The sequence below is a fragment of the Vanderwaltozyma polyspora genome, genomic scaffold, assembly GCF_000150035.1.
Source record: "Vanderwaltozyma polyspora DSM 70294 KpolScaffold1027 genomic scaffold, whole genome shotgun sequence".
NCBI classification, from domain to species: Eukaryota; Fungi; Ascomycota; class Saccharomycetes; order Saccharomycetales; family Saccharomycetaceae; genus Vanderwaltozyma; species Vanderwaltozyma polyspora.
In genome coordinates this window covers 16,468-43,063 of record NW_001834612.1, presented here as the reverse complement: position 1 = coordinate 43,063, position 26,596 = coordinate 16,468, and the positions used below count along the sequence as shown (strand labels likewise).

Below are 26,596 nucleotides of genomic sequence, written 5' to 3'. Positions count from 1 at the left end.
TGTTCTACTCTGTATACTATTTACACTCTTAAATATTTAATATATTTATCTCATTACCTAATGTTTATATAATATTGTTTAATGATGTTTATGTCTTACTTTTTCATAGAGTCTATAAACTAAGTTCTTCACCGCGTACAAGGTATAATACATCAAGATCCTTAATCACATTTGAAATTCTATCAGATGGTTGTAATCTCTTGAAAGATAGTTGATCTCCTTCAACTTTTTTATATAAATATAATATTTCTGACTCATCAGAGTTAACATTATTGTTTACATTTTTTACTTTAAGTTGAATTGCAATATAATCTAATAGTCTGCCAATTGACCATGTCTTGTTCGTATACAAGGAAGTCTTTTTAGGATCGTCATTATTTCCTTTATCCACATAATAACAATCTATATAGGTTCTGTTTGCAATTGGAATTTTATTATCACCTATAGCTTCTTTCTTCAAATTGGCTAACTGGATAACTTTGTTAGATGAATTTTTCCTACTAGATACCTGTTTATAATTCTCTGATTTCTTTTTTTGGAAGAATTTAAGTATCTTATCCAAGGCACTCTTGTTTTTAATCTTTTCCTTAACTGGTTTAATATCTTTATCGGTATCTCTAAGTTGTTGTTTCACTTTTTCATTGCCTTGTTGGACTCTAGTAGAACCCTTTTCTGGTAACAAACTTTCAAAATATGCACCTCCTTTATCCCGTATATCAACTTTACCTTGATCAATAGGTTCGTTATTCAATTCAGTACAATGATGAGATTCTTGGGACCTATGTTTAGTACAGAAATCCTTATCACAGTACTTGCAATGAAATGCCAAAAAATCCAATTGTTTACAGTAGGCACAATGGGTGCCTACCTCTAGCATACCAGTTTTATCATTAGAAATATCCATTATTAGAGCAACACCTTCATAAATACCAATTCTTTATTATTGGATCAATATATATATATTCCTATAATAAGTCAGCGGTGCAAGACTAAATGAACAGATCAAGATCATTGAAGTAGATATATATTTAAGTAACCTTTAAGTTTAGATCTCTGTAACTAACGGTAAACCGTGGCTGATGATGGGGTTTTAGAATCATCAATTATTGATAACAGTAACATACTTTATTACAAGATACTATAACATTTAATTTATAGATACTTAATATATCATTGCTATATCAGAGATATCAATATAGTCTAAATTGGTAAACTCTTTCTGAAATCCCCTATTAAGTTTCTTCGAAGAGCTAATATTTACCTTTGAGGTTTAAATTAGAATGAAAAATAAAAGACAAATGGCTGTTAAGTGATTAGGATTAGTCTATCAAATTGCTGTCATTATATATGCTCAAATATACTTAGTTGCTAATATTATTAATTTTAAAAATTTTTGATCCAATAGTATATTTGGAAATGCTGATTTAGAATGAAAATTGAAATTAAAACAACAATAATGAAAACCAAGACTCTGTATAAATCTACAGGTATTCCTAATTTTACATTAATTATTGATACATTAATCGGTACCAATTGATTATCATTCATCACTGGATAAGAATCATTATTTGTATTGAACGTAATGAATATTCTTGCTTCATCACTAATAGTATCTTGAAATAAAGTTGAGTGCGGTACTATAAACCAATCCATATCGTCGATTGAAATTGGATGTATTGCTGACCAACATATTTTAATTTGATAAGTCTCATCTTTTGATAAATGCAATAGTTCTATATAGTTTGGATCTGAAGCTGATATATTTGTGTTGATAACTTTCTTTGCAATATTAACATTTTTCAATGAAATATAATCAATTGGAGAAGATAAAGTTGTAACATTGGAATAATCTAATTGTCTTGATGAAATCGATGGGAACTCATTTGAAACATGCAATAGAAAGGATTCAGTATTACCGATTACAAAATTTATTAGAAATTGAAATATTAAGAGATATTTCATTTTTATTTTTATGATATTTCCAATAGATAGAGAAATAAGCTATGAATCGGTATATTCGACACTACTAACACGAAACCAAAGCAGGATAACTACGACAGAACCAACTGTGTTAAACAATGTATGAATGATCTGATGATTTTAATCCATCAAATCAATACCAAAAGAATCGTATCTGGCAAGCCACCAAAGCTAACCTTTACTGAACTTTTTTTTTTTTCAGTCTTTTAATTATGGCAACAATTAAAGATTACTAAAAAAAAGATACAAGAGAGTATAATACAAAGAACTAGATAAAACAGCCTGATACCAACGAACAGTTATAATTAGTAAAAAACAAAACATGTCAAGACTTCATTTTAATATGAAATGAAATCAAAGCCTTGAATCAAAATAGGAAGTTACCTTACATTATTTCCAATAACAAGTTTAAGATCACTATTAAACTTTAAAAAGTAATAAATAACTCTTTTCGAGAGTTGATTAGAGACGTTTTAACCAGATACGCTAATTTCTTTTGAATCAACTAACATCAAATTGCGGTTATTTAGATCAAAAATACAGCAGTTAGTTCTTTGTTAAATTGAACTCATGATGCAACTGTTGATTCATATGAGGAATTATTACTTACTGTATTTGAGGCTTGTCAAATTCCACCCCAGATCTCTGGCCATCTCTTTGTCTATTGTACTGTTGAATGTTGAACTTGCTGCATTCTTCTAAGACAACGAACGTTATTGATATCAATAAGATCAAAGGTCAAATTCAGTTAAATCAATGATATTGATTATTATAATTATCCTTTTGAGAGAGTATTTTTTGTTTCTTGCTGCTTGCTTCTTGCTCACTAGATAGGACATCTCATGAGTTCTCTGATGTACTGATATTCAAGAGATTACATGCATGGTTCTTAAGGTTGCATTTAGAATTTTAATTTACTTTAGCTTAGCTTAGTTGAGATTTAGCTTTGGTTTTGGCTTTGGTTGGTGGTTTACGTTATGTCGAGATGAGTATTTATCTCTAATATCTTTCCTGTTTCTTGATGTATTCTTGATGGAAGGAGGTGGAGGGGATGGTGAACAGGTTGGTGGCTGACACCAACATTTAATAGGCAGTGTCTTGTAGCCTGGGATGATAAATATTCAAAGAGATTCTTATGAATGACGTATACTTGGTCAAAAAGCTCTCTAACATAGAGAGGTCTTATTGCTGTTTCAGTCGCTGTTGCTGTTGCTGTTGCTGTTGTTATTGCTATTGCTGGGGGAGTGGGATGGGGGAAAGACATTAAAGGAGGAAGAAGGATGCAAGTTTAATACAACAAGATAAACCCAAATTGATATGAGTTTAGTTTAGTCTGATTTAGTCTGGTTGGGCTGAGCTGAGGCATAAACCCTGGCGATAAATTTTATTTCGTATTCAATAATTTCTGGGATGGGTAGAATCAATAACAAATCGTTGTATCCTGTATTATAACGATTTAATTTTAGTAATAATACCCTAAAGAAAGAAAGAGATGGAATATTTTTCATTCTTGATTCTTGCTTGGCTTTATTTACACGAAACAGTTTTTACTTTCTTGAAGTTAAATTCAATTCATTTCGTTTTTTACCCTTTTTAGATCTTGATAGAAATGGCATTATTTTGATCTTTGGTAGCTAAATAGTAGAAGTTTCTTATTATGACGTCTTTTTTCATTTATAAAAGTGATTAGACTGATGTTTTCATCGGTTTTGCTATTTAGATCGTTCCATTCCTTGCATATCTATTCTTATTCTTATCTAGTCAGGTCTATTGATAAATAAGTAAATGTATATACTTTTTCCTGTTTATTACTAGATCTTATTGACTTATTATCTCTCCTTTTGATAAAATCAACGGTTTAATACATACATACTGCTAGTCAAGGATATTTAAACTTCACCCCATCTGAAGAATATAACTAGTTGTCGATATATACAATATATGAGTAAACAAGCCTTTTTTTAAGTTCAAATATCCAGTGTTTTATGAGATATATTGTACTCATTTTTTTTTAGTTTCATTATTATATTATAAGTTTTGAATTTATTTTCATAACTAACTGTTCTTGTAACAGATCTTTGTTTTTATTCATTTGAATCAAGCCATTAAAAAACAAAAAACTTCTACTATTCTATCGTTGACTCTCATTGCCAAATATTTTGCATATTTCACCATTTATAACGTTTCTATTAATTAATAGGATCCATTAATTTGCTTGAGCAACATAGCATATACACAGATCATGTTATCAAATATGGGGATCAGAAGACCTCAACAAGCTAATGAGGTGGATTTACCCGAGAGTATTGGTTCCCACTCTTCATATTCAATAGAGGACACGTTCACAAGTACCAGCAATCCAAGTACTACAAGAACTGTAAGCCCAACCCCCTCCATTTCTCAAAATGTTAAAACTAGTTTGAAAATGGCTACTTCTACAACCACCGTCAGTACTATAAGTTCAAATAATACCTATACTTCGGATACCCATCATGCTGCCAGAATTAATAAAAATAATGATATCGACCTTTTCAGAGTAATAGATCCTTATCCTGCTTTACCGCCAAGTTATGAAGATACCAACCCAAATAATAGAATCACGTTTCCAATTTATGAAAATACCAAACCTTGTACTAAAGATATAAAACCTCCTCCTTATTCACAGACCCTGTATCATTACACTTTAGTTTCTATTAAACAAGAATGGATCTCACCCTATTCCATCTCTCCAAGTAGAAATTGGGTTAATTATATAATGGAACTTAATTCAACGCAATTAAACTTTTATAAAATCGATCAAGAACTAACCAGTGAAATAAGAGGGTATTCAAATGGTGATATGAGGAAAGAAAATGGTATGCCAAACAATGGGAACCCTTTCCAATTATTTGCGACTAAAAATGCATATATTATAGACAAAGTCGAGCATGAACTTATAATGAAATCGATAGCTAAGAATCCATCCAAATATATGACAAATTGCACGATGTATAGAACATATTCATTGCAATTTGGCCAATTGGGAATTCCAACAGATTATAAGAAAAGATCCCACGTCTTACGACTACGTTGTGAGGAAAATCAATTTCTAGTTAAGTTTACTTCTGTAGATGAACTAATAATGTGGTCGATGTATATTAACATGGGCATTTCCATTTCTTTGGATCTTGATAGAAGAGAATTCCCAAATTATAGAGTAGTGCCAAGAAGAAGAAGAAGAAGGAGACACAGACGAAAGAATAAAAAAAGAAAGCCAAAGACTTTGGATGACATAAATACAAGTATTTTAAATACGAATTCAAATACCATAGGACAACATTTAAGAATAAAATCAAAAAGTCTTACTTCGATGACGAGCTCCAAAGAGGTTAGGAACAATAGATTAGATAGGGTATTAAGTTTAGATGGAGGATCACAGAACATATCCAATGATGAATCTCAAACATTCAAGTCTAAATTGAAAGGATTTTTTAGATCACCAAGGAGACGCACCAACTCTTCTCATTCCCATTCCAGTAGTTTTTATCCGCAATTTAATAGCTTGCAAGATCTATTGGAAGTCGATGAGGACACTACTGAAAACAGACAATATTTTGTTGAATCTAATTTCACTCCAACGACTATTACTAAGATAGATTCATATTCTAAGAATATATCAAGCAACAGAAACGTGGGTAATTATGATAATGGTCATGATAATGATGACCATGATGACGACGTTACAGATGCAACTCAAAATTTAAATATTTTAAGAATCGATACAATTAATTCGGGAATTACAAATGAATCTATGGAAATTGGTGAAATCCCATTTCCTACAGAAAAGTCTGAAACCTATAAAACGTTAGATCCTTTGTCTCAGTCAAACTCCGATGTTAACGAGACAGACAGTGGAATGCCAACAAGCGCTGATATCGATGACTTAGACGATGAATTGGAAGACGATGAGTTGGAAGACGAGTATGATCTAGACTCTGATGAAGAGAACTTAGATATCGAACATGATCCTGAAAGAGAAGAATCAAATGGACAATATTTCAATAACAGTGACCCCAGAAGATCTGTCTACGTAGAAGAAGGAATGTTTCAGGATAGCGAAGATGACTATGAATACATTGTTGTTGATGACCATCCAATCCATTCTAGTGGTCGTAGATTAAGATCGACTTCTAGAGTTAGCGTGGGTTCAAATGTTCCATACGGAAGCGACGATATCAAATGGAATCCTCCTATTAAAGTCATGTCTCGTAGAAGATATATTAAGGATTCCATTAGATGCATTAGAGGATTACTTGAAGAGAAATCCTGGGTAGGGCAAAGTGTAGTCAGAAAAATAGATTATCCACCTAATGAAGTCATCAATTCTCCAATATATATTGCCCAGACCAATGGAGACAAGTCAAAATTAAAAAGAACAACCAAATTTGACCCATCATCATATCAAACTAGAAACCATTGTTTGAAGGAATACCTAGTCGGCCCAGTTTCTTTTGTTAAACCATCTTCAAGGCAATACCTATTTGCATGAGTAAATGATCTAATATAACTAATTAAAACACTATTGTTTATGATTTGTACTAAACAACTTCAGTATTATCTAATTTGGATTATTGTTTTATATATGTTTATGTATGTTTACATTTTTTGTATGATGTAATGATTTTTTAATGACCTTAATTTATTCAAGAACTCAATTATTAAAATATGATCAAGTAAATATTTGTTTTGATCAAAAAACATAGCAAATCTTAATTCTAATTATATAATCAATAAAATAACAATTATCTAATATAGAATACTTCTTGATTTTAATATACATACCTTATATAATATATTTCAGTAATTATATTATACACTGAAGAAAAGTTGAGATTTAATAAGCGATGCCTTTATCTTATAGCGAAATATTTTAAAATAAAGTATAATGTACTTTGATTAAAAAAAATGAATTATTGAAAGCAATTTTGAATGCTTAAATGCTCAAGGCAGTACTTACATTGTCCTTTTTGATTTATAAATATTGAATATCGATTATTAACATTATACAATGTCTAAAAACGCAGATTTAGAGGCCATCCCTGCTGCAGAAGAGATCAAGAAACCAAATCCTCCTAAAGAAGAAGCTTCTATAAAAGGGTTCACTTGGTGGAGACGTACTTTACAATATAATACAGGTTTAGGGTTATCTGAAGATGAGAAATTGAACTATGAAAATGATTACAAATATATTCTGGAAAGGAAACAGTGTAAACAATGTTATGAATATAAAGATTGGATTTTAAAATATTCTCCAACGGTAACATTTATGATTCAACAAATAGCTAAACTAAGTGATGGGAATCCCAATATTGATGGTAAAAATTTAAAACCTTTTGATGAATCCAAAATTATTTGTGATATTTGTCCAGAATGGAAAAGTGGAGGATTCCATCCAGATTTAGGGATATTGATTTGTCAAAATAGAATACGTAATAAATGGCATCTGGAAGATACATTAGCACATGAATTGGTTCACCAATTTGATAACTTAAAATGGAAGGTTAATTGGCTGAATTTGAAACAGCACGCATGTTCTGAAATAAGAGCTTCTTCATTAAGTGGTGAATGTAGATTTGGTCAAGAATTTGCCAGACGTGGCTTTGGGTTTAAAATTGCTAATGGTCACCAAGAGTGTGTTAAAAGAAGAGCTATCTTAAGTGTAATGGGAAACCCAAACTGTAAAGATAGAGCAGAAGCAGAATTAGTAGTTAATGAAGTATGGGATAGTTGTTTCAACGATACTAGACCTTTCGAAGAGATATACAGATAAACCAAGCTTTATTTTGTTGTTCCTAGGCTGTTCATTTCCTGAAGCATATACATAATAAGAAATCTGTAAATAATATAAATAAATAAACATTTAATTACATAATAATTTAATATTCCCAATATATATTGTGCGTAATACAAACTATAACAAAACTTTACAATATACTAAAAAACATCTTATTTGCGACATGCAGTTTTCCTCAACAAAATTAAGATATAAGAAATAATGACTAAATATATTAAACCTGTAGATTAAAATGTCAAATATAATGTACACATTATACTTGGACCTGTACAGATACCAATCCAAAAGATAACATTACCAATAACTGGCCTATCCCTCAAGAACTTGGTCTTGCTCATAGCAACCAAAGGTAACTGACACATCTGTAAAAAGAATAAATAAAATCTTAACTTATTGAATATGACATACATTGCAAGTTCGTGAATAACAGAACTAATGAAAAAAGTCATAAAAGTTGCTTGAGACTTAGTTAATTTCAAACAACTGATAGAACTATGGTATACATGTCTCAATAAGAATTTGTGAACAGGAATATTCCAAATACGTGAAAAATCACTCCAATCCACACAGTTCCACCAATCACCATAGAAATATCTGTCAGCAAAACATGTTAATTCTGCAATACCATTTAGGATTGCATCCCAGATCAAGTAGAAATTTAACATATACATAACAATGAAACCTGGAACAATATCTATCAATAACATCATCCACTGTTTCAATCTACCCAAATAACCGGTCCATTCAGAATGACGAACTGCGATGGCACGCATAGCAATTGGATACATGAATGTTTGAGCAACAACCATCATAACGAAGATAATACCAAAGGTAGCAATTAACTTTTCAGCAACATAACGCCATCTAATTTTATTTGTTCTTGGATATTCTGTTTGGTAAACTAATGTTGGGAACATAGTATACATGAAGTAGTTTTGAACATTAATATTTTTTGGGAACTTCTGACTTTTATTAGATGAAGAAGCTAATTCAGTCTTACAGAAACTAATACTCTTCTTCAAAACATCGGTTACTTCTTTATCAGTGCCTTTATATCTACTCAAAGCATTTTCTGAGTATTCTAACTCTTCTTTAACGTCCCATAAATAACCATTGAAGAATGCAAAAGAATGCATCTTCATTAATAAGACTAATGAATGTAAGAATAGGAAAATTTTGGCAATCCAATGTAAATGTAGGATATTTTCAGTTAAAATGATGAAAAAGATGACGTAAACCGGTTCGTAGTAGGCGGTAAAATTCCAACCAAATTTACGCCATTGGATAAATTTATATCTACATAACCATTGAATAGCAAAAATTACCCAAATACCCAAATACATGCAAAAATCGACTAGTGCGATAGTGAATAAATCAGAAGTCATAAAATTTAAGATTTCAGATTGTGTGACACCATTATTTTGATTGTAATAATCGATAAAAGTTCTCATAGCAGAGAATGATAAAGCCATCCAAAATAAAACGTAAATACCCGCAAAACTTGATTGTTGAACTACACCATTGTTACTTAATTTCTCCTTTTCTCTTTGTTTCATAATTTTTTCCAAAGTAGGACCATTAAATGATTCTTGATAAGGAACATTGATTGAACCATCCAAGATAGAAGGTCTTTCTTCGAATTTAACATCGTTGAAGTAAGAAACGAATTCTTTTGAATCACGTCTATACCTTAATTTTTCCTTACCATGTAAATGTTTAACATGACTTTGTATAATACGTTCTTCGGTCCCAGGTGATTGAGCCCTTGATATTTGTTTTGATAATTTTTTCAATTCAATTCCATCTTCATCTTCTTCTTCATCTTCAATGGCAACATCATCAGAGGTCAATTCACTTGGTAGTATTTTATCTGAAATTTCAGAGCCACTTGCCACAGCAGTTGCACTGCTTTCAGCCAGTTTAACTTCTTCTACTAAGTTTAGAAAAGAATCATCATCATATTCATTGTCTGAAAGGACAACGGACTTTCTCTTTGCAGCACCATCTTCAGCATTAAGCTTTCTAATTCTCAAGAACTTTTCGTCCTTCAAGAACTCGTTAGGCATCTTAAAATCCTTATAGTAACGATTTTTGATATCTCTATCTTATTTGAACAGATCAAATAACCAAATAACTAAACAACCAGAAAAAAAATATGTATATATAACTGAAATACACTCAAAATCAATAATTTCAATAACCAGGTATTCTACAATTCCCCTATATATATATAGATGAGATCAGGTTATAAATTGCTTGAATAAGTGTAATAGCCAGCCAATTATCAAAACTAATTCCCGAATCGATATCGATGCCAGATCAGATCAGATTGAAAAACACCAGATCAAGTTGAAAAAAGTGAAAAAAAGCTCAACGATAGTAATGAATCAACTAGAATTAATTGACTTCGACTTCAGAAATTCCTTCAACAGAATCAAACACAAGTGTAAAAACAGGAAGAGATGAGTAGTGAAGTACACGAACTAAACGAGAGATAATATTTTAAAGTTATTAACGTAAAGCAGTGCAAACTTAAAACCAAATCAATTCAGAAAACAGAAAAAAAAAACCAGAGACAAACCGTTAAAAATATGGAAAATTAGATGTACAGCAACGATTACAATCGGTAATTTGTTCTATACTCTTCTGATTTAACCTAACTTAGACTTTCTCTTCAGTAGACGCTTGGATCAACAGTTTAGATTTCAACGAAATAAGACTATTCTTGATCAAATTTGGTTAATGATGTAGGTACCCTTTTCCTAGTTTAGACTAAATCAGTAAGGATCAGTAACACAATGACAATAAAAATTTAGAAATTATAACACAACTAATTTTGTTATATTTAAAAGAGCAGTGACAATAGATATAATTAATTAGCTTTAAAACCAGCTTAATATCTGTATAAGTAACTATGGAACTGTTATATTATAATAATTACAGAGTATATGGATAAGAAGAATATTTTAATAACTTCACTATTTAAATATAGTTACTTAAAATTACAAGTTTATATATTATATATATCTTAGTATTATTTTTGTTCCCAAGAACCTCACCTGTTTTACTACATGAATTGTAATTAAGTTAAATACTGTTTTTGAGTATAAGTTCTTTATGTTGTAAGGTTTAATACTGTCTTGCTTTTTTAAGCTAATTAGTTACCGGTGCAGTTAAGGTTGAAACTCTTTGACAAGAATTCATTTTACCTTGGATATCTTTTCTTATTCACTATATAGCAAATAGGCCCAAGTTTCTCTCTTATATCTTATCCCCTCCCCAAACAGTTTCCCCTTCAAATCACTAAATAAATCATGGATTGCAGAAGGAGGTAAAGGGTTATTGAATATATATTTGGACAATATTTTAAAATGTTGGTCGTTACTAAGACATGGAGTGCGTGTGTATGAATATTCGTCTGGATATATTCATAAGGGGGGAAGGGAGGGAGTGGTAGTAAAGGAGATGGCAAGTGTCTTAATTATTTCCTGGAAAGAGTAATAATTATATTTCCAACCAAAAAATTTCCATCGAAAGTAGGTATAATATACGGTGTCTCGTAGTTGTTGTAGTTGTAGTGGCAATATGTTTCATTTGACCACTTATTCGGTGGGACTCAGTAGGCTTCAGTTAGATTTATCTTTTAAATGGTTGTGAACAAAAAAGTTTTTTAACACAACTCCTTCAGAGAAATACACGCACTACACCAATCAGTTTCTTTTTTTTCGAGAAACATTAATTAGCATTCTCCGTGGAATTGCTATTTTTGATATACCTGCATATATGCTAAACGCAAGTTAGCTAATTCATTTCGAACTTTGAACCTACTTCGAAGTTATGTCGGCTATTGATCTAAGATAAATGATCTAGGATACCATGGATGAGTAGTGTCATCCTTTATTAATTCCAGTTCCATGGTTTCTGTAGTTTGAAATAGATTATGTAGTCTCTTCTCAACTATTGGGCCTACGTAATTTTTTTATTTTTGTTAATTAGCGATTGAGAATAAGATAAGTACGTTGTTTTACAAGTTGAATGTCTTTGCATACTGAGAACCAAAAGGACGCGGTAAGTTGGATGAATTCAACAATAATTGATCTTTGTTTCTGAATCTTTTCTATATTGTGAAAACGATATAATGCACTAGATATGAGTTCACTGTTGTAGCTGTACTCATAAGGGCTTAGCTGTCTAGCCAGTTTTTTTAGTTTGCTTTTGATTTCATTTGAAATCGTTTTTCGGATGGAAAAAGAAAGAAACATATATATATATATCTTCATGCACGTGATCATGTTAGGCCATGATGAACTATGGAATACATATATTTTAATTTGATTGATCATTTTGGTGGGTTAACAATTCAGAAATGAATCGATAAAATCTGTGAATATAATTAAATATGCACATTTTATATAGGAAACCTATTTACCTGCACGCGTTACCATAGGAACGAACGGATCTAGTACTAATGCAGATGAAGTTAAGCATTGCATTACTTGCCCTTTTTTTTGCTTGTCTAAATAACGCTCTATGTAAACTGTCAGCTTCTAAGAGACTTAATTCTTCTTTCAAATTGATTGATTCTACTCTTTTTGTAAAATTGCTTATAGTCCAGGCTAATGTCATCACATTTTTATTCGAACCAGCAATGGTAATGGTTTCTGTCTAAATAGAGACACATAATTGTCAGGGTAACTTTATTTTAAAACATCGTTTCCCAATTTGTTGTCTCCGAGAATTAATTCCATTTGGTAATGCCGTCATGGTCCATGTTTCAAAGCCTATGTATTGTTTCAACATAGCTTCATACGAATTAGTAAAGATCTATGACACCAGATAATACGTGGTATTATCGTTGACACATATAAAGACTAATAGTGACTGCTATTTGATTCAATTGTATATTATTGTAAATTATTTACTTACTTTGTACATTAGAAAGAAGATATAGAACTCTTTAATAATAAATATACTTATTAACAGTACTAGTCTACTACCAAACAGACGAATAGAATAAACACTACCAAACATTTATTCAACGTACAATTACTAGATATCTATAAATTAAGAATTCACAACAAAGAATACACCTACAACTTTATATGTCTGCGACGTGTTAACGTCAGTACATTAATCAAGACTTTATTCGGAGAAAATTGTTAATAATACATGCATACATACATTCATATATATATACATACATGCATATATACATATATATTCCTTCATTATTGCAAACTAATTCTAAACTTGCAATATCCTCAAGTGACCGTTGAATCTTCTACTCTAGAAATAACTATTTTTGTTACTTGATTAGAATTACGTCATCAAACTTCTCTTATCTATTGACATAGTGAAAAAGTTATCGAAATTGAAAAAATATATCGATACCTACTTGATAGTAAGTATAACTAGATATAATTAATGAAACTTGTATTATCAATGATTGTCAAAAGGATCAGATTTGAATATCAATATATAATTAAATTGTGAAAATATTTTGGGTTAACTTACACTGTCTATACCATTTTTTTTTTTAAAAACCTTTCTCTCCCTTCCCCCCCAAACCCTTCAATATTATTAAGATATGTGGATATATTTATTTTATATATTTTCGATAATATCGAAAGCCATTGCGATAGAGGATAAACTGGCAACTTGTGACCTTTCTCAGGTAGGTCATTTGATTAAAAATATTAATTACGATACTGAATCTTTAGAATTATGCAATGACTTGAAAAAACAAATAATTTCAAATTGTAATGACAATGGTAATGCTATAGAACAACAGAAAAAAATAGAATTACTTAATGAATTGTATTATAAGGAAGGTCTGATAGAATTATCATTGGGTCATGAATTGAAAGCTTTAGATAATTTTAAATTGACTATAGAGTCAGATTCAAAAGATGCTTATGTGGAATTAGCAAAAAATAGAATATCAAAATTATACCGTTCATTTGGTCTTTGGAATGAGAATAACACAGATAATTCAGATGACCATGAAATATATAATAGATTAATACAAATCATAGATGTGAAATGGAATTCAAATAAAGATGATAGAACAATTGACAATGATTTCAATGAATTATTCAAAATATCACCTTATGATATTAAAATGAGGAAAAAATTTATTGATGTCTTACTATACAGATTATCAAAATCGATCGATATATCTGATGCGTATTATTTAACTAAATGCTACCAAATTCTAATTGATAAACATTCCACAAGCGTTACCTTAGAGGAAAGATTGAACTGGTATTATGCGATATCAACCGTCCAAGTAATATTATTAGGTATCGATTCAGTCTACTTAAGAAAATGTTTAGCCATAGATATGGATTATCAACCTTGTAAGACATTATCTATTTTACAGTCAAAATTGAAAAAAATCAATCCACCAAAATCAGATATTTTATCTTCTGACATGTATAAATCTTCAGATGGGAATTCCATTGATTGGAATACAGTTGTTGATTTCTATTTGCAAAGTAAAAGACCTTGTCTGAAAAAAATGGGCGATCAACCTTTCATTAACAATTATAAACTAATATCAGAATTAGTGGAATCATCAATAAATAGACTATTAAACGGCGGTTCTTCAATTTTGCATGTCAGTGATCCTTCAAATGCTGAACTTATAAAATACATCGATGTATTATTATGTCAAGCGTCAATCGAATCTCCTTCTGCTAAAAGTTTAACGTCTAGTTATTGTAAGAAGGCATTGAAGGAGGTTTTGACAAACGAACAGTGGGATTATTTTTATAAGTCTTTAACCAAAGGAGAAACTTTCCCAATTGATGAATTAAGAAATATTTGGAACTCATACCCTCACCTAGGAACATATTTAATTGCATCTCTTTTAAAGAAAGGTAGGAAAACTCCAGAAAATATACAAGACGAAATCAATAAGTTCTTCAATGATAACGGTGTGCGTGATGCTTCTAATCCTTATATTAAGAAGCAAATTGAAACAATAGATAAATTGCTTGAAAAAAAGAATGCAAAGTTTAGAGAACAACAACAGCAACAACAACAACAAGAATGGTTCTTTAACCAGCAACAGTTTAATCAACACCAGCATCAACGTCAGCAACAGCATCATGCTCCACCTCCACCACCTCAAGATCATACGGGTAAGGACTATTATAAAGTTCTAGGTATTTCTAAAGCTGCCTCATCTAAGGAAATTAGAAAAGCATACCTAGATTTGACTAAAAAATATCATCCCGATAAGCAAGGTCAACTTTCTGAGAAAGAACAGGAAAAGATACATGAGAAGATGTCACAAGTTAATGAAGCATACGAAATATTAAGTGACGAAGGCAAGAAGAGAGATTATGATAACTCAAGAGGAGGTGGACATGGAGGACCTGGTGGACATGGAGGAGGAGGAGGAGGAGGATTTGGTAATTTTGGTAACATGTTCAGGGGCCGTGATCATGGTAACCCATTCCAATTTGGTAAAAATGTAAAGGTCAAATTTGGAGGATTCGGTAGGTAATTAATATATACTCCAATTTATAATAGATAGATTTTGCATAAAATTAAATTGATTTTATTTTTAAAAATAATAACACCTTAACACTTAAAAAAATACTGTTGTTAGAAAATTCACGAAAAGCTAAATAATAATTACATATTCATCCAATGTTCATTATATTTCATTAATAGACTTTCATTAGCAACATTGTTTAATGTAGCATTGGTTTGACGTTCTGGGAAACCCTCAAATGATTTAGCATAAGTAGCAACAGAATGGGCAATTAATTGTGTGTTGACCATAAACGCTTCCATGGACAAGTTAGAGACATCATCACACAATAAATGATAACATTTATCAAGGACACCACCATTAAACACATTATCCTTTTCAGCACCGGCAGCAATACCACCAGCTGGAATACCATTTTCGATAAAACCGACGTAATCAGATCTACCGTCAAATGGGATTAAGGTATAATTCAAGCCTCTAGATTTATAATAATCAATGTATAAGTTCTTTAATTCTTCAGAACCTTTCGGATGGTCTTTATTATTAGAATCGTAAACTTCATATTCGTAGTTTGGTGATGCCATCATGTCGTAATCCATGAAGACTCTCAATTTTTGATTTTCAGCTGGGCTTAAAGAGTTGGCATAATAGTTTGAACCAACTAAACCTTCTTCTTCAGCAGCCCACCATGCAAAACGAACTTTATTATTAACTTTATAATGAGAAAGATGTTTGGCGACTGTTAGAAGAGAAATCAAACCGGAACCGTCATCGTTAATACCAGGTCCTTCTTCAACAGAATCGGAGTGTGCACCTAAACCTACAATATTTTCAGGATCACCATGAATAGTATCAGCAATTACATTGTTAACCTTGATGTTTTTGACATATGCATCAACATATAAAGATAAAGAATATTTTGGATTATTTTGAACGCTATCCAAGATCGTTCTACCAACTTCATTAGTGACACCAACAGTTGCAATTGAATTCTTATTTGGAGTTCCCAAAGTCCCACGTAATCCACCTGAGGTTTTCTTTTCATTGTCATAAATGATGACTGCATCGAAACCGAATTTACCTGCCAATTGACTCTTGACAGAGAAAGGACATATACCTCTTTGAACTAAAGCAATTCTTTTTTCACCTTTACCAGATTTACCAGATTTGCCAGATTTGTGACCTTTATGACCTTTACATTTCTTTTTACTCTTTTTCATATGTTTTTTTCCATCTTTAGCATATTGATGATCATCTTCCATGGATTCAAAAGTAAGTTCAAAATCAGATTTTTCACAACCCATATTTAAAATTGGGATAACTCTACCTTCAAATTTATCAACAGGTGGAGTTAAATCGAAGGCTGTAACGTTTTGGAAAACTTCCCCAGTAGAAGGGTCAACTAATTCAAAAGAATTGACCTTGCCCATAGCAGTCTTAAAAGATTGTAGTGAAACTTCGTAATAATCTTTCATCTCATCAAAAGCATCCAAAAGGAACTTGATAGTTTTACGATGGCCTTTGGAACCAATGACACGAGTTGGATGACCAAAAGTTTTGTTTGAACTTTCAGCAATTCTGTAAAGATCCCAAGCAGTTGCGTTTAGTTCTTCAACAGTAATTGCATCTTGTAATTTTTGACTGTCAACGGTTGGTTTGAAAAAATAAGGCAAATGTGGTAACCAATTCTTAAAAGAAGGTTCATTGGATTCAGATGCAGCAGTAGTCAACTCTTCCAATTGAGAGGACAAATAATCATCTTCTAATCTAAAAACTTGTTGAATAAATTCTGGTACTACGATAGCATTTGCTAGCCCTACAGCTAAACCCAAAGATACTAAAACTTTCATTATGAAACGAATGAAGTATCAATTGCTTTATTTCTGTAAAGTAATAATATACCAGATACTATCACCCAACCTATTTTAATCGCAATTAGAAACTTTATAGTTCTAAAATTATCTTGCTCATTATATATTAATTAGTCAAAATGAATGCAATACTCGGGTGAGTTCAAGATTGCAGGGAAAGTGCGGGTAAAAAAATGCAGATAAGAATATGAAATATAATTGCAACCAATGAGTATTGAAATTAAACGATCTTTGAATACTAAAACAGATCCTATAAGCAAATGAGGTTTCTATTGATTATTAAATCGGATTATATTTGCAATTTCATGTAATAAGTCTTGCATTTCCCTTTTTTTGAACAAAGGCACTGATTATTTAAGACAGATATTGCGAGCGGTAATGCATATCCCAAGTAATTAATTAGATGCATACAACGCTAGAATCAATAAAACGTGTCTTGAATCATATATCTATATCTTCATTAGCTTGGGATGAGTCGTTTGATTCTGATGCAGAATGTATTTCTCTTAATTTATCCATAATGCCAACAATAAATGGTCTCAATTCGTTAATTTCTAATATCGAAATGTTATCCAATTGTAAATGAGAATTGTTTAAATGCTTTAAACCTTTCAACACTTTTAATTGTCTAATTTCCCTTAAATCTTGTATCCTTGAGCGTAACTCATGAACGGGATCATGGAAGTCATCAGACGCTCTTTTGAACAGTAATTGACATAGAACTAACCAGTTCCATGGAATTGAACTAAACCTATCCAGATATTTCTTTTCATATTGAATACTCTTATCCAACTCTTTAATGGTCAACCATTTAGGAGCAATAATACTACACTTGTTCTGTTGTTTTAAAAGTAAAGCCAACCACAAAGTTACCTCTGTCGATTGCATTGCTACCATATTATTCAGATTATTTGCATCAGTAGTGATCAACCTCCATTGATTAGAGGATGACTTATCAGAAACCGAACCAACTCTGCCACGAGCTAATTGTCTAGTTGTAATACGTGGGAATATCTTTATAGGTTCATTTTCCACAATAAATTGAATCTCTTCCGGAGAGAAAGTCTCTTGTAAATGAGCAGGTAATGACATCTATCAAACACAGTTACAATAACAATCTCTTACAATACCTAATCCTACACTCAAGAAGAAAATCTGAACTCAATAAATCATCCAAAATCAATACAATTACTCTTAAATACCTTCACAAATCAACTAATAAATGAAAAATTTCGATATGTTTTCATCGCGATGGCTCTTCTTTTTCACCAATTTAACCTAGTAGTCGAAATTTCGATATCAAAAAAAAATTAAAGGCTTTCGAAGGAGAAGTTGATCAAGTTCGAAAGGTCATCGCTGGTAATAAGTTGGTGAAAAGCTTATGAAATATTTATTCAATGAGGGTTTAATTTTTAGTATCACCTGTATAATTATGAGTCATCTCTATTTTGAGTATTTATAGTTTTTAAAATAACTGAATTTTGTTATAAAGCTTACATCAGGAGACCAAGAGGTGAAATTCGAAGGAATAATCTATCTTCATCTTTTATATAAAGGGAGAGAGTTTGAAGGAGATCAATTATAGGATATAAAAGCAGAATTGCAATCTATAGTAAAAAAAAATTTCTGGGAATTAAATATTGAACAGATTTAGTCGGAGGAGTGTCTCAGTTCTTGTTGTTGTTCTACTTGATTGACGATTATAGTCACCTTTGTTTTTACTTCCCTTATTTTTTAGTATATTAATTTGGCACATTTTAGTTTTGAAGCAGGAGAACAGAAACCAGATGTGGAAACACTTACTTTCAGGAGGTTTAAAAGTTGAACAACAAAATGCTTCTGCCAAAAAATTAATCCTTTCTGTTTTGAATTCAACGGCAACCAAACGTGAAGCTAGAGATTACCTTACAAAATACACAAGATCAGATGATTCAAAACAATTGAATCATTGTCTTCTATTAATACGTCATTTGAATTCGTTAAGGCAACATGAAATATCAGAATTGACCAGTACAGTTAAAAAATTAGGAATGTTGGGCTTAAGGCCAATTTTTGTGATACCCCCATCTCGTCACATTGCTAAACAAGCTGAAATATTAGATATAATCACTACTTTAGCAGGATTCAGACCTTTACAATTACAAAATTCTTTATCTCAATCAATTGACGGGACTTATACTTCAATTTTATCTTCACAAAATGCTATTTTGAATAATCATGAGTTAGAAGTAGTACCTATTTTAAAACCTTATGTTTACAGAGAAAAGGATGCGTCTGAATTTCTGACTAATGATTTTACAAAGTTTATGCAAAACCTTTGTAAAGGTAATAATACTCATATTGATAAATTTTTCATCCTAAATAGAATCGGAGGAATACCTTCAAATGAAAGAAATGAAAACTCTCATGTATTTGTAAATTTGTCACAAGAATATGATTGTTTAAAAAAAGATCTGAAAGGTCAAGTCGACCTATTAATTGAAAGAAGACCACGTACAGAGTCATTATTGCATAAATTAGAATTGCATTTAAATGAGGATGCAATCAATACCTTAGAAAATCAATTTAAAGAGCATTTACAAGATTTAGAAATGATGAATGTAGTTTTATCTAACCTATCTTCTTCTGCCACTGGGTTAATCACTACTATTGAATCGGCGGCATCTTCATCAGAAAAGAAAAATCCGCTGATTTATAATATTTTAACCGATCGATCTCTAATTTCCTCTTCACTACCAAGGTTCAAAAAGATTAGACATACTCCTCCTTCTGGAAGTAGACCAGCCAAGAAATTTCATAGAATGACTTATTTGGAAGACTACCAGCAACTAGATAAGTCATCACCTCCGGACTCCGCCCTAGTAACAACCGTTTTCAAAAAAGGTATCGATATTAAGATATTCGACTATCCAAAACTAACTCAATTCAACTCTCTGTCATTACCTGTAGAATTCCGTGTTAAAGATAGTCCTCAAACAAATCCCTTACATAAAATCGATCTTTCTAAATTGAAAGGTTTAATCGATAGAAGTTTCAAAAGATCCTTAAATCTAAATCATTATTTGCACCGTATTAATGGTAATATAGCATCTATAATTGTAATAGGAGATTATGATGGCATTGCTATTTTAACAAACGAAGGACCCAACGATAACCCGTTTGTCTATCTCGATAAATTTGCAATTTCTCCAGAAATGAAGGGTTCTTTGTGTATTTCAGATATCATATTCAATTTAATGGTCAAAAAATTTCCAAAAGAGTTACTTTGGCGTAGCAGAAACGATAACGTTGTTAATAAATGGTATTTTCAAAGAAGTGTAGGTGTATTGGATTTATCAATAGATTTGGGTGATGGCAATCAAACTAAAAGTAACTTTAACTTATTCTATTATGGTGAACCTAAATCTACAAACTATGGATTTCACAATTTAGCACGATTAAAAGAATATGCTAAACATATCAGAGACATCCATCCAAGTTGGGATAAGTGAATAAAGATAAGTATACTTATTTCATTTATGATATACTTTGGCATATTGGTAAGCATAGCATTAGACATTATTTAGGCATTATATATAAAAATAATGAACAAAACACTTGTACATAAATTTAATTATGTTAAATTTAATCAGAAGCAATATGAATATTGTTCTTCAATGAAGTCCCATTCTTGCAACAGAGTCTCTATTCTATATATTCTTCTTGTTCTTGGAACATTGTGTCTAATGGCAGTTCCGAAATCATTTATAGAATCTGATATATCATACCAGTTATCTATATAGCCAATGCTCTCTTTAACAAACTGTGTTGGTGATATAGTAACTCCAATCCAATGCTTTTTGTACCAACCATCATACCCACTACATAAAACACTTGTTCTCGTTAATTCACATAAATCAGCTGCATTTAGTAAATATATACTTGCCGCCACACTATATTCTTCAATAATTGGTTCAGATGTATATGAATTGTTAAAAAGCAGTGATTTACATGATAATGACACGGGCATCCCCAGTTGAAACATTTTCATAAATGGATTTTTTCTATAAGTTCTCTTCTCAATTGTGGTGATGTCTCTAGAAGGTTGATGATTAGAGATCAGATTCATATCAAATTCTGTACTTAACGGGTTGATTTCGGTGGCTATTGTAGAAACGGACGATAAAGGTGAAGAAATAACAGGAATTTGGAATAAATAAAATAAATATTGTAACGGTGCCGGAGCTGTCCACACTGGCTGACCTTGCAGCAAACCACCATTGCACAAAAGCAAATTACAAACCAATGATTCAACTTGATCATTGAAAAATAAAGTTCTTCCAAACTGAGAAGTTCTGCTTTTAGCAGATGGGCAACCACTCCTTAGTGTAATCGTACTTTGCTTTTGACAGTGACGAATACTATTTAATTTGGACAAATGTTCAAAAATATAGTACATATAATAGGCGACAGGTGGGTTATCGCCTTGTGCACTCCATTCAGAAGGTTTGGTACATACTTCTGTAAATTCTTTCCAGATGTATGCATCCGTATTCTCAACAACTAAATCCAAGGAACAAATATTGGCTAAAAAGTATTGTAATTGGATATCATTCCCCAATGTTTTATTAAATAAAGGCTTGAATATAATATCGAGAAAATTTTCAAAAGTGTGAACTCTACCTATGTTAAAAAGATCTGTATAAATCCTTGATATTCTAACATTCCAACGAACGTTGTATGATACTAATCTCCACTTCATTATCCAATTCGAAAACCTCTCCCACCAAGATTTTTCTTCCAATTTATGAAATTGGAAGTCCACAGAAATCTGTGTTAGTAAATATTTGTTAGTCTCTAAATGATTAATCACGTATTTAATAAAAATTTCTGCCAAATATTCACCTTCCATATAATTATCAAATTCAAGGAAAACCTTAGCAAGCAAATAAAACTTCAGTTGTTTCCCTTTAAATTGCTTTTCTGCTTCATCAGATGGGCGGAGATGATAATTGCCTAAATATATATTTTGATACCATTCTAGGAATTCATCGTCAATGACTTTTAAGCCTACTGCAGATGGATTCTCTTGGGGATCACAACCAAACTCAAATATATTTAATAAGCTTATTTCTTTCCCTGATTTCAATTTATGAACAATTCTATCTGGTTCATTATTAATCTTTTCCCAGATAAAATCACATAATTGTCGTCTATGTACACATCCACTTAATAAAAAGTTTCTATCAACTTTTCGACAGTTATAAAAATCCCTATATGGTACACGTTTATTTTCTAAAATTTCAGTTTTAGATTTTAGATGTTGGAAAAGTTCGAATTTATCTAGTAGATAATCTAATCGTTTTTCTGATATTTCATTTAATACTGGCGACTGAATGGTCTTGACTAAAAATTCGAAATCTTTTTTAAAATCAGTAAAAGATGGAATGTCATCAGGAGTCCAATCCAATGCCTCTGCTTTATGTAATTCAACATGTTTATCATATTTTTCTTTATAGTGATTGATATCAAAATATTGACCGGTATATTTTTCGTTTGAGAATGGTGTAATATCCTTACTATTGCTTGATGGAAGAACTTCAGGAGCTGTTGAAGCATAAAATTCTCTATCTTCATCTAATGGGTAATAATAACCCTTTTCTAATGCATACCTTGTTTCAGAATTCTCATCACCTCCTGTTTCTGTAGTATATTTATAGAATCTTTTATCTTTTTCAAGTCTCCAAAATTTAGGTAATGGTTTTGGGTATAAAAACCACTCATCCAAATTGTTTTTTATATTGGACTTGCTATCCTGTACAGATGATAGAATGTATTTGGCACGTAATGATTTTATTTTTTGAAATGCATTAGAATCATTTTCGGTTTCTTCAAGTTGTAAATTTGAGGCTTCTTTTGGTATGGAGGTTGATTCACAGTCTTTCTTTGTCTTTATGATTTCTAATGGCTGCTCTGATTCATCATTTCTTATATACATTGGTGAACCAATCATCATTTGATTGTCAAATCTTGTATCCAGAGCTATCATATCCATGTCATCAATAGACAATTTTTGAGTATTGTTAATAGGAGTTTGTTGGGTAATGGAAGCTTGCACAGTAGGCATTGACATTGTATCTTGATGGTCATCATATAGAAGTGACGCTTTCCTATTTCCTACTTTAGTCATTGTGAATCAATCAGTTAGGTAATTGAGTCCCTCGATTTCAATTTGTTCCAAAATAATATGTGCGGGTATAATTGTAGAACAATGATTCCTATCCAATTTTCTACAAAAATGTAATAAATCAGAATTGATATTAAATAAATGATCAATATTAAAGCTAAGTAAAGATTTTAGCAAAAGATAAAGGAATGTGTGTTATTTTATTATTACCACTGTCGAAATAATAACGAAGTAAATTACTTTTAAGCTTGATATTATCGTTTCATTTATTTAAACTGTCCAAATTTCGATTTTTTCAAAAACCCCTGATTTGTATCCGCATCTTTAATTGTGTTTCATTTAGCAATTGTGAAAAATGAAAAACAATGGTGTAGATAAATTGAAGTATGTAATAAATTTATTTATTTGATGGGACATTTTGATGAATGATGGCTATAGGTAAATCAGTTACTTAATCTACGATATACCTTTTCCCAATTCTTAGTTAGTTTTTTATTTCTTCAAAAACATACGAATTTTGTCATATTTTTTACTACACTGATAACACGATCTAATCACGTGATCGATGGACATTAAATATTTAATATATTAATGCCCTAAGATTTAATACATATTACAATATTAATCCATGTTTCAACAAAAAGTGACTCGTAGTTTATATAGCTATATATTTGATAAAATTTTGAATCTAGTCTTTCTTTTCTGAAATCCGATGAACCGAGGAATAGTTATTGGCGGCTAAAACAACGTGTTTTAGAGAATGTATAAAGTTTGAGAAAAGGCAACCAAAGGAGAATATTTTCCTATTTGAAAGGATATAACCAATGATATTGAATTACAGTGTTTAATAAGTTATTTTTCCCACTATATTAGCATATATTTGTGAACCGTGAACTATTCTCCTTCGATACTACTCAAATGGTGCAACCTACCAAAACAGGAGTGATTCTCACACACTCCTGTACCATTTCGATCCAAATAACAAGTACTATGCCTTCTTAAGAACAACCTAGAAGAATAGTTATTTTTTCAGTGACTAAATTTATTGAAAGAGTCAACTTTCTCAAGAAACTTTTCAATAATTTAACCGCTGATTTGTATCTATCTATCTATCTATTTATATAAACGAAAGATAAAATAAAAAAAATTACATACCCTTAATATTTCTTTCTCTGTTAGCTCAAGAGCCACAAAAACCCCAAAAAAGGAAAAAAACGAAATATCTAAAAATAAGCAATAATATGTTACCGTTTATTTACCCGACCCTCAAGTACACCGGTCATTAGCTACGGCATAAATGGTCTTCTTTTATTACTAGTGAAACCCTCTATTAATTAAGGTAAGAGTTCAATACGAAACGTATAATTAACTACAATGAACATTAGCATCAGCTACTATAATACAATTCATATATAGATGGTAAGATTTGTCAACGAAGACACTTATCTACCTAGAATCAATCTTTTTACAAATAATTATATGTCACTTTAGTCACCACTACTCCCTTCTCCCCCCATATATAACTTGAATCTAAACCTACGTAACTGAATTCACAAGAGATAGCAAACCTGATAATCAGTTAAAATACTACAGATAACATAAATTTATGAAAAAGACATTCAGTTCCTGAATACAATATGGAAAACAATAAACAAAAAATATTGTGTTATAGCACATTAACTGTTTAATTATTGTTGCTGCACTGTCGCTGCCGCTTCAACTAACATATTTTTTTTAACGAAACCAATACAATAATCAAAATAGCTAACTAAACTGATGCAAATATTAATTCATATTATACGGAGTGTTAATGTTACTTTTGATGTCGTATTCTTTATGATATAGTACTGATGGAAACAGTAATCATATCTCTCTCTCTCTCTATGTCTTACTTTTTCTTACTCTCTCTCATTCTTCTTCATATATAGATTGTACGTCGTAAACTAATAATGTACCGTTATTATTTTTTATTCTACCGACTGTGTGTACTTTTGATGTTGTTTGTTACCAGTTTTTTGCTTCTTAGCTTGGCTGCAGCGATTGGGAAGAAAAAAAAAACTTTTTGAATTTTGGTAGCGTCATAAAGAATGATGAAAAAAAGTGGTGAAAAATTTATCATCGATTCAGCATCCACCGCCAAAATTCTGTCTCGGTGCTAATAATTCAATTAAACCTTTGACATCAGTACGACGTATTGAAACTTTTAGTGTTTAATTCTATAGATAATTCGAAATTGAATTGGGTTTGGATTGTGATTTGATTTGTATTCTTGAAGTTTTTGTTAATTCAATATTATTTTGGAGTGTTGGTTAATTGATACTTATTTGTTTCCTATTAATGTTATAGTAATTCTTGCAATAGAGAAGAGAGGCTTCATTAGTACTATAGAGGTACCTATCCAGTTATACGCTTTCACAATACTTAAAGTAAAGAAACGTAGTGTTCTTTAGGGTGGGAAGTAGTTATTAAAGAATATATATATATACATATATACCATAATGGCTGGTTTCAGTTTGATTAATTTGGTTAGTCCAATTTTACCAATTTTACCAGAAGTTGAAGTACCATTTGAAAAAATTCCATTTGATGATAAAATTGTTTACACAATTAGTTGTGGTTTAATTTATTTATTGAGTCAATTCCCATTAGCTGGTATTGCAAAAGAACCAACTACTGTTTTGGATCCAATATATTTCTTACGTGGTGTTTTTGCTGCGGAACCAAAAACATTATTGGAATTTGGTGTTTATCCAATTATTTCAAGTGCTTTGATCTTACAATTGCTTGCAGGTTTAAAAATAATTAAGGTTAACTTTAAAGTTGATAAAGATAGAGAATTATTTCAAAGTTTAACTAAATTATTTGCCATTGTACAATACTTCATCTTAGCTAACATCTTCATCTTCTCGGGTTACTATGGTTTTGATTTAACTCCTGTTCAAATCTTAGTATTAAACTTACAGTTGGTTGGTGCTGGTGTTTTCGCAACTTTGTTAGCTGAAGTCATCGACAAAGGTTTCGGTTTTGCCTCTGGTATTATGGCAATTAATACTTTAGTCATTGCTACTAACTTTGTTGCTGATATCTTCGGTGTTACTCAAATCAAGGTTGATGAAGAAGGTCATACTGAACCACAAGGTTCTTTGATCAACTTAATCCAAGGTTTCAGAGCTAAGCACAGAACTATTTTAGAAAGTGTTGTTAATTCTTTCAACAGAGACTACTTGCCAAATTTGACTTCT

General features: G+C 31.1%; 11 protein-coding genes across 11 annotated transcripts in view; 5 read left to right on the top strand and 6 right to left on the bottom strand.

Annotated features, from left to right (window-relative positions):
* Window positions 1-112: 112 nt before the first annotated feature.
* Window positions 113-904, bottom strand: Kpol_1027p18 (AN1-type zinc finger protein; the record flags this gene model as incomplete). The annotated part of the gene is made up of 1 exon (XM_001643252.1): window positions 113-904. One exon carries the CDS (start codon window positions 902-904, stop codon window positions 113-115), a length of 792 nt encoding a protein of 263 aa, XP_001643302.1.
* A 479-nt stretch (window positions 905-1,383) lies between these two features.
* On the bottom strand, window positions 1,384-1,962 carry PGA1 (Pga1p; the record flags this gene model as incomplete). Its single annotated transcript, XM_001643251.1, has 1 exon — window positions 1,384-1,962. One exon carries the CDS (start codon window positions 1,960-1,962, stop codon window positions 1,384-1,386), a length of 579 nt encoding a protein of 192 aa, XP_001643301.1.
* A 2,260-nt stretch (window positions 1,963-4,222) lies between these two features.
* Window positions 4,223-6,508, top strand: Kpol_1027p16 (uncharacterized protein; the record flags this gene model as incomplete). The annotated part of the gene is made up of 1 exon (XM_001643250.1): window positions 4,223-6,508. One exon carries the CDS (start codon window positions 4,223-4,225, stop codon window positions 6,506-6,508), a length of 2,286 nt encoding a protein of 761 aa, XP_001643300.1.
* A 519-nt stretch (window positions 6,509-7,027) lies between these two features.
* Window positions 7,028-7,789, top strand: ATP23 (putative metalloprotease; the record flags this gene model as incomplete). The annotated part of the gene is made up of 1 exon (XM_001643249.1): window positions 7,028-7,789. One exon carries the CDS (start codon window positions 7,028-7,030, stop codon window positions 7,787-7,789), a length of 762 nt encoding a protein of 253 aa, XP_001643299.1.
* Window positions 7,790-8,040: 251 nt separating this feature from the next.
* ARE2 (sterol acyltransferase) lies at window positions 8,041-9,879 on the bottom strand (the record flags this gene model as incomplete). The annotated part of the gene is made up of 1 exon (XM_001643248.1): window positions 8,041-9,879. One exon carries the CDS (start codon window positions 9,877-9,879, stop codon window positions 8,041-8,043), a length of 1,839 nt encoding a protein of 612 aa, XP_001643298.1.
* Window positions 9,880-13,400: 3,521 nt separating this feature from the next.
* Window positions 13,401-15,326, top strand: JEM1 (Jem1p; the record flags this gene model as incomplete). Its single annotated transcript, XM_001643247.1, has 1 exon — window positions 13,401-15,326. One exon carries the CDS (start codon window positions 13,401-13,403, stop codon window positions 15,324-15,326), a length of 1,926 nt encoding a protein of 641 aa, XP_001643297.1.
* A 131-nt stretch (window positions 15,327-15,457) lies between these two features.
* On the bottom strand, window positions 15,458-17,167 carry APE3 (aminopeptidase Y; the record flags this gene model as incomplete). Its single annotated transcript, XM_001643246.1, has 1 exon — window positions 15,458-17,167. One exon carries the CDS (start codon window positions 17,165-17,167, stop codon window positions 15,458-15,460), a length of 1,710 nt encoding a protein of 569 aa, XP_001643296.1.
* Window positions 17,168-17,629: 462 nt separating this feature from the next.
* PSF2 (DNA replication protein PSF2) lies at window positions 17,630-18,280 on the bottom strand (the record flags this gene model as incomplete). Its single annotated transcript, XM_001643245.1, has 1 exon — window positions 17,630-18,280. The coding sequence occupies one exon, from the start codon at window positions 18,278-18,280 to the stop codon at window positions 17,630-17,632; it is 651 nt and encodes a 216-aa protein (XP_001643295.1).
* A 695-nt stretch (window positions 18,281-18,975) lies between these two features.
* Window positions 18,976-20,679, top strand: ARG2 (acetyl-CoA:L-glutamate N-acetyltransferase; the record flags this gene model as incomplete). The annotated part of the gene is made up of 1 exon (XM_001643244.1): window positions 18,976-20,679. The coding sequence occupies one exon, from the start codon at window positions 18,976-18,978 to the stop codon at window positions 20,677-20,679; it is 1,704 nt and encodes a 567-aa protein (XP_001643294.1).
* A 137-nt stretch (window positions 20,680-20,816) lies between these two features.
* Kpol_1027p9 (uncharacterized protein) lies at window positions 20,817-23,357 on the bottom strand (the record flags this gene model as incomplete). Its single annotated transcript, XM_001643243.1, has 1 exon — window positions 20,817-23,357. The coding sequence occupies one exon, from the start codon at window positions 23,355-23,357 to the stop codon at window positions 20,817-20,819; it is 2,541 nt and encodes an 846-aa protein (XP_001643293.1).
* Window positions 23,358-25,852: 2,495 nt separating this feature from the next.
* The window catches only part of SSH1, a gene marked incomplete at both ends in the record, with an annotated part of 1,384 nt that continues 640 nt past the window's right edge, over window positions 25,853-26,596 (top strand). Inside the window, one exon of the mRNA XM_001643242.1 lies at window positions 25,853-26,596. Coding sequence (XP_001643292.1) covers window positions 25,853-26,596 — 744 coding nt within the window.